Source organism: Salmo trutta, chromosome 26, assembly GCF_901001165.1.
Source record: "Salmo trutta chromosome 26, fSalTru1.1, whole genome shotgun sequence".
Taxonomy (NCBI): domain Eukaryota; kingdom Metazoa; phylum Chordata; class Actinopteri; order Salmoniformes; family Salmonidae; genus Salmo; species Salmo trutta.
In genome coordinates this window covers 22,255,682-22,268,783 of record NC_042982.1, presented here as the reverse complement: position 1 = coordinate 22,268,783, position 13,102 = coordinate 22,255,682, and the positions used below count along the sequence as shown (strand labels likewise).

The 13,102-nt window shown below is 41.9% G+C and overlaps 1 protein-coding gene and 1 pseudogene across 1 annotated transcript; both read left to right on the top strand.

Annotated features, from left to right (window-relative positions):
* Nucleotides 1–1,676, top strand: part of LOC115162833 (WD repeat-containing protein 81-like) — a 34,691-nt pseudogene extending 33,015 nt beyond the window's left edge.
* A 5,115-nt stretch (nt 1,677–6,791) lies between these two features.
* On the top strand, nt 6,792–11,641 carry LOC115163437 (alpha-2-antiplasmin-like). The gene is given in 10 exon segments (XM_029715293.1): nt 6,792–6,907; nt 7,776–7,849; nt 7,941–8,015; nt 8,108–8,268; nt 8,271–8,414; nt 8,815–8,958; nt 9,738–9,926; nt 10,046–10,188; nt 10,494–10,698; nt 10,941–11,641. Coding segments are annotated over 7 exon segments (1,215 nt in total). The 5' UTR covers nt 6,792–6,907; nt 7,776–7,849; nt 7,941–8,015; nt 8,108–8,243; the 3' UTR covers nt 11,306–11,641.
* Nucleotides 11,642–13,102: the final 1,461 nt, after the last annotated feature.

The following is a 13,102-nucleotide window of genomic DNA, read 5'->3' as shown; positions in this document are numbered from 1 at the left end:
ACAACATAGCTCAGGCAGTAGGAAGCTCTCTCATCCATTTATATGCAGATGATACAGTCTTATACTCAGCTGGCCCCTCCCTGGATTTTGTGTTAAACGCTCTACAACAAAGCTTTCTTAGTGTCCAACAAGCTTTCTCTACACTTAACCTTGTTCGGAACACCTCCAAAACAAAGGTCATGTGGTTTGGTAAGAAGAATGCCCCTCTCCCCACAGGTGTGATTACTACCTCTGAGGGTTTAGAGCTTGAGATAGTCACTTCATACAAGTACTTGGGAGTATGACTAGACGGTACACTGACCTTCTCTCAACACAGATCAAAGCCTCAGGCTAAAGTTAAATCTAGGCTTGGTTTCTTCTATTGTTATCGCACCTCTTTCACCCCAGCTGCCAAACTAACCCTGCTTCAGATGACCATCCTACCCATGCTAGATTACGGAGACGTAATTTATAGATCGTCAGGTAAGGCTGCTCTCGAGCGACTAGATGTTCTTTACCATTCGGCCATCAGATTTGCCACCAGTGCTCCTTATAGGACACATCACTGCACTGGATACTCCTCTGTAAACTGGTCATCTCTGTATTCAAAGACTCAATCATGGACACTTACTGACAGATGTGGCTGCTTTGTGTGATGTATTATTGTCTCTACCTTCTTGCCCTTTGTGCGGTTTGTACCATGTTTTGTGCTGCTACCATGTTGTGTTTCTTCCATGTTGTTGTGTTGCTACCATGCTGTCTTGTCATATGTTGCTGCCTTGCTATGTTTTTGTCTTAGGTCTCTCTTTATGTAGTGTTGTGTTTTCTCTCATGTCCTGATGTGTGTTTTGTCCTATATTTATATTATATTTATTTATTATTTTTAATCCCAGCCCACGTCCCCGCAGGAGGCCTTTTGCCTCTTGGTAGGCAATCATTGTAAATAAGAATTTGTTCTAAACTGACTTGCCTAGTTAAATAGGTTAAATAAAATAAAAAAATAAAAATGTGTAATGTCCAAACAAAGAATATACGAGTGCTCATTTTAATCCAGTTTTGTCAGGGTGAGCGCATGGGTGTGTGGGTGTGAGCGTGGGTTGGTGTGGGTGTTTGTGAGTGTACACACACAGTGCTCTCTGACTGTGGTCTCCTGTGTGTTTTGCAGGCTGCTGAGGGAAACCTGGTCATCAGTTTGTCCACTGACCACACTCTGACTGTGTGGAAAGACCTGGAACACAAGCCCCTCCACCAGTACAAGTGACCCTCCAACCCGGTCCATGCCTTCGACCTGTACGGGGCAGAGATCGTGGCGGTCACCGTGGCCAACAAGATAAGGGTGTACTCCATGATGAACATCTCTGCCAGCCCAGCCAGCAGCACCAAGCTCAGCTTGGAGAACTTTCGTGGAACCGTCACCAGCCTGGCTGTGCTGCCCACCAAGAGGCTCCTGCTGCTGGGTTCAGAGAATGGGGCCATCAGGCTGCTAGCTTAGGGGCTAACGTATAACAAACTGGCTCAGCTAGCTATAGACTCTGCTGTTGACTTTTGCTGAAGGTGTCCTATTCCTAAAGCGTGTTGCCTGTATCCTGAGCCTCTCTCCGCTCCTCCCGTGTGGGATCGAGGCTAGACCCGCTGATGAGGCAAGTGGTGAAGTCCTCAAAACATGCTTTTACTACAGAGAGAGAGGACCACTTAAGGACTACTTACAGTGGGGGAAAAAAGTAATTGATCCTCTGCTGATTTTGTACGTTTGCCCACTGATAAAGAAAGGATCAGTCTATAATTTTAATGGTAGGTTTATTTGAACAGTGAGAGACAGAATAACAACAAAAATATCCAGAAAAAACGCATGTCAAAAATGTTATAAATTGATTTGCATTTTAATGAGGGAAATAAGTATTTGACCCCCTCTCAATCAGAAAGATTTCTGGCTCACAGGTGTCTTTTATACAGGTAACGAGCTGAGATTAGGAGCACACTCTTAAAGGGAGTGCTCCTAATCTCAGTTTGTTACCTGTATAAAAGACACCTGTCCACAGAAGCAATCAATCAGATTCCAAACTCTCCACCATGGCCAAGACCAAAGAGCTCTCCAAGGATGTCAGGGACAAGATTGTAGACCTACACAAGGCTGGAATGGGCAACAAGACCATCGCCAAGAAGCTTGGTGAGAAGGTGACAACGTTTGGTGCGATTATTCGCAAATGGAAGAAACACAAAAGAACTGTCAATATCCCTCGGCCTGGGGCTCCATGCAAGATCTCACCTCGTGGAGTTGCAATGATCATGAGAACGGTGAGGAATCAGCCCAGAACTACACGGGAGGATCTTGTCAATGATCTCAAGGCAGCTGGGACCATAGTCACCAACAAAACAATTGGTAACATACTACGCTGTGAAGGACTGAAATCCTGCAGCGCCCGCAAGGTCCCCCTGCTCAAGAATACATATACATGCTCGTCTGAAGTTTGGCAATGAACATCTGATTGATTGAGAGGACAACTGGAGAAAGTGTTATGTTCAGATGAGACCAAAATGGAGCTCTTTGGCATCAACTCAACTCACTGTGTTTGGAGGAGGAGGAATGCTGCCTATGACCCCAAGAACACCATCTCCACCGTCAAACATGGAGGTGGAAACATTATGCTTTGGGGGTGTTTTTCTGCTAAGGGGACAGGACAACTTCACCGCATCAAAGGGACGATGGACGGGGCCATGTACCGTCAAATCTTGGGTGAGAACATCCTTCCCTCAGCCAGGGCATTGAAAATGGGTCGTGGATGGGTATTCCGGCATGACAATGACCCAAAACACACGGCCAAGGCAACAAAGGAGTGGCTCAAGAAGAAGCACATTAAGGTCCTGGAGTGGCCTAGCCAGTCTCCAGACCTTAATCCCATAGAAAATCTGTGGAGGGAGCTGAAGGTTCGAGTTGCCAAATGTCAGCCTCGAAACCTTAATGACTTGGAGAAGATCTGCAAAGAGGAGTGGGACAAAATCCCTCCTGAGATGTGTGCAAACCTGGTGGCCAACTACAAGAAACGTCTGACATCTGTGATTGCCAACCAGGGTTTTGCCACCAAGTACTAAGTCATAGGGGTCAAATACTTATTTCCCTCATTAAAATGCAAATCATTTTATAACATTTTTGACATGTGTTTTTCTGGATTTTTTTGTTGTTATTCTGTCTCTCACTGTTCAAATAAATCAACCATTAAAATTATAGACTGATCATTTCTTTGTCAGTGGGCAAACGTACAAAATCAGCAGGGGATCAAATACTTTTTTCCCCCACTGTATATGAGCCTCAAACTGAGGGCACTTTGCCCGTCTGCTCTGCTGTAGTCAACGACCAAAATAAAGATGAAGTGTTGTGTCACTCATTCGAGGATAGATCTACTGTATGGGGCAACTAAACACTTGATTATGACTTTTAGCATTTATCTATAGATCTTATATTATGAAGAAGATTCTTATCCTTGACTCGGTCAATATTATTTTCAAAAGGAACTGCTCAGGAAGGTGGAGCCTAACATGGCTCTGATGTAGTGTTGGTACTTTCCAAATAGATGCATACCTATCAACCAACACCAAAAAAGACTGATTCACATTTCACACACCCACACCTATCATTATTATCATTATTATTATTAGATTATTATAATCTGGTTTCAGATCTGGTCATGGGTGCACCTGAGCCACGCTCAAGGTCCTAAACGATATCATAACCGCCATCGATAAGAGACAGTACTGTGCAGCCGTATTCATCGACCTGGCCAAGTCTTTCGACTCTGTCAATCACCACATTCTTATTGGCACGCTCGACAGCCTTGGTTTCTCAAATTATTGCCTCGCCTGGTTCACCAACTACTTCTCTGATAGAGTTCAGTGTGTCAAATCGGAGGGCCTGTTGTCCGGACCTCTGGCAGTCTCTATGGGTGTGCCACAGGGTTCAATTCTCGGGCCGACTCTCTTCTCTGTATACATCAATGATGTTGCTCTTGCTGCTGGTGATTCTCTGATCCACCTCTACGCAGACGACACCATTCTGTATACTTCTGGCCCTTCTTTGGACACTGTGTTAACTAACCTCCGGACAAGCTTCAATGCCATACAACTCTCCTTCCGTGGCCTCCAACAGCTCTTAAACGCAAGTAAAACCAAATGCATGCTATTCAATCGATCACTGCCCGCACCTGCTCGCCCGTCCAGCATCACTACTCTGGACGGCTCTGACTTAGAATACGTGGACAACTACAAATACCTAGGTGTCTGGTTAGACTGTAAACTCTCCTTCCAGACTCACATTAAGCATCTCCAATCCAAAATTAAATCTAGAATCGGCTTCCTATATCGCAACAAAGCATCCTTCACTCATGCTGCCAAACATACCCTCGTAAAACTGACCATCCTACCGATCCTCGACTTCAGTGATGTCATCTATAAAATAGCCTCCAACACTCTACTCAACAAACTGGATGCAGTCTATCACAGTGCCATCTGTTTTGTCACCAAAGCCCCATACACTACCCACCATTGCGACCTGTATGCTCTCGTTGGTTGGCCCTCGCTTCATACTCGTCGCCAAACCCACTGGCTACAGGTTATTTACAAGTTTCTGCTAGGTAAAGCCCCGCCTTATCTCAGCTCACTGGTCACCATAGCAGCACCCACCTGTAGCACGCGCTCCAGCAGGTATATCTCTCTGGTCACCCCCAAAGCCAATTCCTCCTTTGGTCGTCTTTCCTTCCAGTTCTCTACTGCCAATGACTGGAACGAACTGCTAAAATCTCTGGAGCTGGAGACTCATATCTCCCTCACTAGCTTTAAGCACCAGCTGTCAGAGCAGCTCACAGATCACTGCACCTGTACACAGCCCATCTGTAAACAGCCCATCTATCTACCTACCTCATCCCCATACTGTATTTATTTATTTATCTTGCTCCTTTGCACCCCAGTATCTCTACTTGCACATTCATCTTCTGCACATCTACCATTCCAGTGTTTAATTGCTATATTGTAATTACTTCGCCACCATGGCCTATTTATTGCCTTAACTTACCTCATTTGCACTCACTGTATATAGACTTTTTGTTTTCTTTTGTTCTACTGTATGTTTTGTTAATTCCATGTGTAACTCTATGTTGTTGTATGTGTCGAATTGCCATGCTTTATCTTGGCCAGGTCGCAGTTGCAAATGAGAACTTGTTCTCAACTAGCCTACCTGGTTAAATAAAGGTGAAATAAAAATAAAATGCATCACCATGCATCAGGTGCACTGAATAACTATGCTGTATTTCTAGATGAGAAAAAAAAAAAAACATTTTAAGTCTATTTGCCATGTCTTTCTAAAGAAGTAATGCTTTATCTCACCTTACATTGTTTCTAAATTGTAAAAATAAACCAACACAAGACCATTTGATTTTACAAGTGTTAATGCATCTACTTAATGCAGACAAGCTGAAGGCTTGACAAGTGGGATGGCAAGGAGTCACGATGTGATTCTTCAACCTGTAACTGCTGTGTGCCAAGGTCACATAGTCAAATCCTACTGCACAATAAGGAGCTCCATTATCAAGCTATTCTCGATCACATTTTAAGATTATTTTACAATTGAATGGTTTAATATTAGCGTCGTTAACATTTCTTTTGAATAATTCTGAACCATGGTTGCCGATAGAAACAATCAGTTTGTAGGCCTAATTAAAGAAAGGTTGTTTTTATGTAATGTATCATGATGAAACCCACTCAGACATTAAGCAAGCAATGTGTTTGGACTCTAATTTGTCCATAACATCGACTAGCATAGGAACAAAGTATCCAAGCCAAGACCCAATTGACTTTTTTATTGTAATAACTATGCCTTATATGTAATCACAAATTGGCAGTATAAGAAAAAGAATGGCAAGAAAAAGCCAGTGTATGTACCTTGTTATCCTGAATGGGATGCTTATCTCTTCCACCATAACACCTGTTGCCAAAGTTTTCACTCCTGTTCTTAGTCAATCTTCAAGACAGTCTACTCTGCTCCCAAGGGTGTCTGTGCTCTTCTGCACTTTTATGATGTGCATTACCATCCATGACCTCAACACAGTCTTTTTTGGAGAGAACCGTCAACCTTGGCTCATCCAGTTGTTTAACAGGCCACAAGGGTCACCATGTTCCCACGAGGCTCGCTCCTCTGATTTTTTTGTGGTTCCTTTGAGTTTTGTATTGTCTAATAATCAAAAATGTACTTTATTTTCAAAAGGAATTAAGTAACACCTTGATAATCAGAAATGGTCAAACTGATGTCCATTACAACATTTTGATGAGAGAAGTACTCATTTTATTTAACAGGTTTAATAAAATATTACCTACACAATGTGCTTGTTTCAGGTTTCAGTCAGAAATGTTTGTATAATGTCAGTTCTCACCAAATCCTCCTCTCTTATTCTCCTCTCTGTTGCAAGCAACTCAGAGAGCGCAACATTTAGGGTTCTTGTTGGACAAAGTCCCCTCCTGATGTTTTTAGAAAAATGTCTGTCAGCTCAGCTGCAGTCATGTGATCTGGTAGATACCACCTACTGTTTTATGTTGAGTGGTAAAAACTTTTGTCTGTTATGCAGTGTAGCTACGTTCCGTTTCTACCCATCCAATCAGTCTAATGCCAATTTTGTCAGGTTTGGAGTTGCTTCATACCAGGTTTGGAGTTGCTTCAAGTTTCAGGCTCTGTCAGGCTCACTGTTTAACCCCTGAATCGGTCTCAATATTTACATTTACAAACAAGTAGTGACATATATGAAGCACAGATCAATAAAAGTTGAAATTTAACAGCCTGCTGAGCAACTCCCAGTCTTTTGCAAAGGAAGAATTCTGCTATTACACATTCAGTGTGTGTGTGTCTCTTTAGACAGGATAGCAGGTCTCCCATCTTAATTTTGTCAAGGTAAGAACAAACATTTGGGAATTTATGATATGGCTTATGATTTCATTGGCTTACACTTTCATTTATACAAGTCATAAGGTTTCAGCTAAACCTTTGCCTCAGGGTAATAGTAGTAGGACTAATAGTAAAATCTAGTTATAATTATAGTAATAGTATAACACTTGAGGTTGTCCTTTGATTATGTGCGTTCATTTAAACCAAATGTCACCAAACATTCCATTTAATTGCAAACTGTTTTTAAAAGTTGTTTTCCTGTTTTTGGTATGTTATGAAGAAATAGCAAGTGGATAATGTCCCTGGTCATAAAATATGAAAGTAATTCCTCTCAATGTGTACTTGTGGCAAGGCTTGCCATTATGTAGATACAGCTAGTATAGCTAGCTGGTGGTACCAGCTGCTGGTCTTGCTAACCAGATTTACCAGAGCAAGAGAGCCCAAAATGTTAAACTGTTTGTACCTGGTCACCATCTTTCAGGTGTTCATTTTAAATTAAGAATGTAGTTGCCATACAGAGAGGGAGGCTAGAGGGAGAGACGGGATTATAGACTTCTAAATGTGCATCCCAAATTAAGTAAAAAAATATATATATATACTGGTGAGAATGTTTTGTATGATATACCTCAGTACATACATGTTGTCTTCCAGGGAAAAGTCTGTTTTGTAATTTTTTCTATTTTCAAATGAGATACACTGCTGTACCATGCTAAAGAAGTTAATAGAACTGTTTTGTGTTTGTGATTGCGAAAGACTGGATTATCGAGCCTAAATGTCAGTTTCTTGTCGTCCTTCACCTGTCATTCATTCCATTGACAGGAATTGAGTGGGCCAGTCTCATTGAGTAATAGCTTTTTACCCTCTGTTGTTTCAGGCTGGCTGTTCATGGACATGGACCTTTGTCTACTATCACTCCTGTTGTTCTGTGTCTGCAGACAAGGACTAACTGTAAAGCACTGAAATTAATCATCAACATCAATCGTGACTACTTTTTCTGAATGATGTGCATTCTCATATCACTGTTTTTCCCTTCAAGCAGAATGGAGAGGTGTCAAATGATGCTCCAATCCCTCTGGTCCCTCTCATCCCATTGATGCCCAGCCACCCTAAAGAGGTCAGTTGCCAAAGCAGAATGCACAGCTCTCATACCATCCACGTGCCTTTTTACTCTACATTCTCTTAACCCAACACAATCCACTTTTCCAGGAATCAGGGACTTCTGCCCCCAGTACACAGGAGCCTCAAAACACAAGTCCCACCTCATATACAAGCATCGCTTATCCCCTCGTGACGGCCAGTGCCCTGGGCGGGGGCTCATCTGAGGAGGATAATCAGGGACAGGATGGGGGTTGTAGGGCCCAGGCTCGCAGGCCAAAATCCAGGCAGGCCTTAGCTGGTGCCATCCAGAGGCTGGGCATGAAGCTATTGGGCCAGATGAAAACAAGACCTGAGCAGCCCAATGTCATTATATCCCCCCTCAGCATATCCCTGGCGCTCTCCCAGCTGGCTCTGGGTATGACATACTGTTTTTGTGTTTTTTTTAGGAGTGATTAAAACATTTTAGGAATGTAGTTATCTATGCTCTTTCAGTATCATCTGTACTTGGCATGGTTTACAGTACCAGCATCACAACCTCTTAGCTTATGTCCCAAATGGCACCCTACTCCCTATATAATGCCCTACTTGTGACCATAGGACACGTTTAGACTCAACATAACCTAATTGAATAGGTACTTGTTTGTTGTAAATGTTAAGAGCTCAATGCAAATTGTATTCGTCACGTGTACAGATAGCAGCAGGAATAAAAGGTGCAGCTAAATGCCTGTGTGTTAGTTCACTCAACATTGCAGTCCAATAATCAATAAGCTGCAGCATGTTACATCATCATCATCATGTCTATGTATGTATCTTAGGAGCCATGAATGAGACAGAGGAGCTGCTCATGCACCATCTCCATGGAGATACTCTGCCCTGCTACCACATGTCTCTACACTACTTCCTGGAACGCCTCCGCAAGAGCGACCTGCAAGTGGCCTCACGCCTCTACCTGCAACCAGGTCAGAGCTTTCTGCTTCAGGGTTGGGGTCAATTCCATTTCAATTCCAGTTAGTTCATGAAGTATACTGAAATTCCATTTCCAAATCTCTTCAATGCTTTTCATAGAGGAACCATTAGAATTGGAATTTGTTTATTTTCTTAACCTTTTACTGCAGTGGACTAAATCAGGGTCACACAGTGTTTCTTGGTCGTCTTAAACAAATCTACTTTGAAACCAAAGTATACACCTCACACACATTTGTGGGCTTATAAAAAGAAGGGACCTGTACCATGTCAGATATAGAGTTGAAATGTAGTGAATTTTGAGTTTACATCCCAATATTACACTTTATATACATCACAGAAGACTGAAATATAACAAAATCATTTGACAAAGAAACATCGGATTTTCAACGTTTAAAATCATGTTTATTAATTATGAAATTATGAACAATATGAATAACATTCTACCCATGAGGCCACTAGAGGGCAATTTGGTCATTTGACTGCAGGAAAGGGAGTTGAAATGCTATTGACCCCAACCCTTCACTGGTTACTTGAGTAAGAGGGTTAGGAAGTTGATGGAACATAAAGGAAACGGACCTGGAAATGGAAGGAAGCTAATGACAATAGACACATGTTATGATTGAGTGTTCAGAAGTTCAAACAAGTGACATTGAATGAAACAATACTCTAAATGGCCAGATTTAAATAAGAAAGTACTGATGTGTTACTGACTTTATGACTTCACGATGACATTATGATTATGTCTGAAAGAGTCTTTTGATGTCTGTTTCAGGGTTTGAGCCCAAACCAGAGTTTATTAATCAGTCTCAGGATGCATATGGCTCAGAGCCAGTGACCTTGGAAGGTCTGGCTGAGGTCAACGAGTGGGTAGAGAGGGCCACAAATGGAAAAGTGACTGACTTCCTGACCAGTCTGCCGCCCAATCTGCTTCTCATGCTCATCAATGCTGTCCATTTCAAAGGTTTGTCATAGTATCTATCTACTAAATTCACAATTCTATTTCCTGCCTGGCATTATCAGTCTGTCCTTAAATGTTTTTTTTCTTCTAATATCTCCATAATCACATATTGGCCTAAATAGGAGAATGGAAGGCTCGTTTTGACCCACGATTTACCTCCAAAGATGTCTTCTACATTGACGACAAGCACATGGTCAATGTTGACATGATGATGGGGCCCAAATACCCCTTAAGTCTGCTCATTGATAATGATCTGGAAGCTCAGGTAAGACACTCAATCCCTTTTGTCCCCCCCCCAGCTTGATTATTTATGTTTTTCATAATTTTACCATCCATCACTCTCTACATGTAGTATATACTGTACCTGTATACTGTGTTATATTATATTTCAGATATTACTCCCAAATGGTATTTGTCTCCTTTTTTTTCTTTTTTTTTTACATATTGTCTTCTTTTTGTAATTTCTCTCCTTTAATTTCACTATTCACCTTCCTACTTTCCTGAGGCACAAAATTGTTGCACACTACATTACCTTCTATTTCTCATCATTCTCCTTGTCTTCCTGTGCAGGTGGCTCGCTTCCCCTTCAACAATCAGATGAGCCTGCTGATAGTGATGCCCATGAATGGCCAGGTGAATAGGTCAGCCCTCGCAGCAAAGCTCAACATCTCTGACCTGTACAACCGCCTGCCCAGAGAGAGACCCATGCAGGTCAAGCTGCCCAAATTCAAACTGGACTACAGCCAGGACCTGCAGGAGGCTCTGACCAACATTGGTAAGTAGTGGAAGATCCATCAGCAGCCTAGATTAATATGTGAAGTGAGTACACTAGTGAAGACATTCACAGATAATAAGGCTTGAAGCACAAGGGAAGGAGCGATAAAGATTTAAAACAATTGTTCCATGTTATTCTTCTACACTAATTGAAATTACTGCCAGAAGCTGTAAGTCTTTTGAAAACTTTAGAACTGACAGTCTTTCTCTTATACCTAAGTGTGTGATTTGTGTTATTCTCAGGTATGGGGGAGTTGTTTGCTAGTCCCAATCTGGCAGCCATAGCTGAGGGCCCTCTGCTGGTGTCCAGTGTGCAGCACAAGTCCAGTATGGAGATCACTGAGGAGGGAGCAGAGGCTGCTGCAGCTACCAGCCTTGTCATCTCACGGTCCAACCCCTCTTTCACTCTCAACCAGCCCTTCTTCTTTGCCCTCATGGACGATAAGACACAAGCACCAGTCTTCCTGGGCATCATCACCAACCCTAACCCTAGAGCTTCTGCTATGCAGAATAGTGGAGGGTCTGCCAACCTAGATAAAGTACGGTTCCCCATTGATGACAAGAATGACAAGCATTATCATCACTCTTTTGGTGGGCCACCCAAGTAAGCCGAAACCTCATTCACTGTGGGGAGATTGAGACCATTATCTATTGACCTTGAACTGCACTGCTGTCTGTCAGAGAGGAAGCAAATCCAGATGAGCAACTCCAATGCATGACAACAGCCCAAGTTATCCAAATGGTCAGCTGGATTGAAATGCAAGAATTGTTCTAAGTGTGTCAAAATATAAACAAGCAACAGTTGTTTTTCTTTTTTTCTTTAGTTTTATTTTAAATACACAACACACTGAGGTGCCCCACATTCTCTAATGAAGTTTACTGCTGATTAAAAATACTAGTATTTCTATCTGATGTTTTGGATTAAATGTATCATGAAAATGCAATATTGTGTCCGGATTTATTACGCTACTTGATGAGACATTAAACATGTCTAAATCCTGTGACAAATGTGCCCTATCAATGCTTTAGGTCAACTCTGCAGTGCTGTTTAGATGAAAAGAAACTAACAAATGGGTTTGAAAAAACGGTCAATTCATGTCAAGCTTTCTCTGTCCTTCTGCGCTTCTGTTACTTAGGTCAAGCTCTCAGCCAGGGCACAACAAAAATGCCATTGTAACCTGTTACTTAGCACACATAAACCTACACAATATTCCTCACAAACATTGCAAAGAGATTTTCCCCTTATATTTACTGTTAAATTCTGGTATTTTCAGAATACAAATCATGCCACACAAATCCAGGTAGGCAAACAAATGACCAAAGGATCACTGAACTGCAGCTATTCAAAAAACTCACGAGGTGGCGATATAAGATCCTTTGAGATTCAGCTCAGGGTCAGTAAGGACCTGGGATTCTATGGATTTTATATGGTGGGGAAAAAAGATGCATAATTAGGGATTCAACAGCAGCAAACCTGGTGAAACCCTACTGTACAGTGAGGGAAAAAAGTATTTGATCCCCTGCTGATTTTGTACGTTTGGCCACTAACAAAGAAATGATCAGTCTATACTTTTAATGGTAGGTTTATTTGAACAGTGAGAGACAGAATAACAACAAAAAAATCCAGAAAAACCCATGTCAAAAATGTTATAAAATGATTTGCATTTTAATGAGGGAAATAAGTATTTGACCCCCTCTCAATCAGAAAGATTTCTGGCTCACAGGTGTCTTTTATACAGGTAACGAGCTGAGATTAGGAGCACACTCTTAAAGGGAGTGCTCCTAATCTCAGTTTGTTACCTGTATAAAAGACACCTGTCCACAGAAGCAATCAATCAGATTCCAAACTCTCCACCATGGCCAAGACGAAAGAGCTCTCCAAGGATGTCAGGGACAAGATTGTAGACCTACACAAGGCTGGAATGGGCTACAAGACCATCGCCAAGCAGCTTGGTGAGAAAGTGACAACAGTTGGTACGATTACTCGCAAATGGAAGAAACACAATGTAACGGTCGTCGTAAGGAGTGGACCAAAATGCAGCGGGTATATTGATCATCTTCTTATTTATAAAAGATAAAAACACTTAAACAAAACAAACGATGAAAACGGTCCAATAAGGTGCACAGACTATATTGGAAACAACCACCCACAAAACACAAGAGAAAACTAACCCAACTAAATATGGCCTCCAATTAGAGGCAACGACAACCAGCTGCTTCTAATTGGAGGTCCTACCAAAACCCCAACATAGAAATAGATAAACTAGATAAACACGTAGAAATAGAAAATGTAGAACATCAACCAAAAAACCCGAACCACACAAAACAAACACCCCCTGCCACGCCCTGACCAAACTACAATAACAAATAACCCCTTTTACTGGTTAGGACGTGACACACAAAAG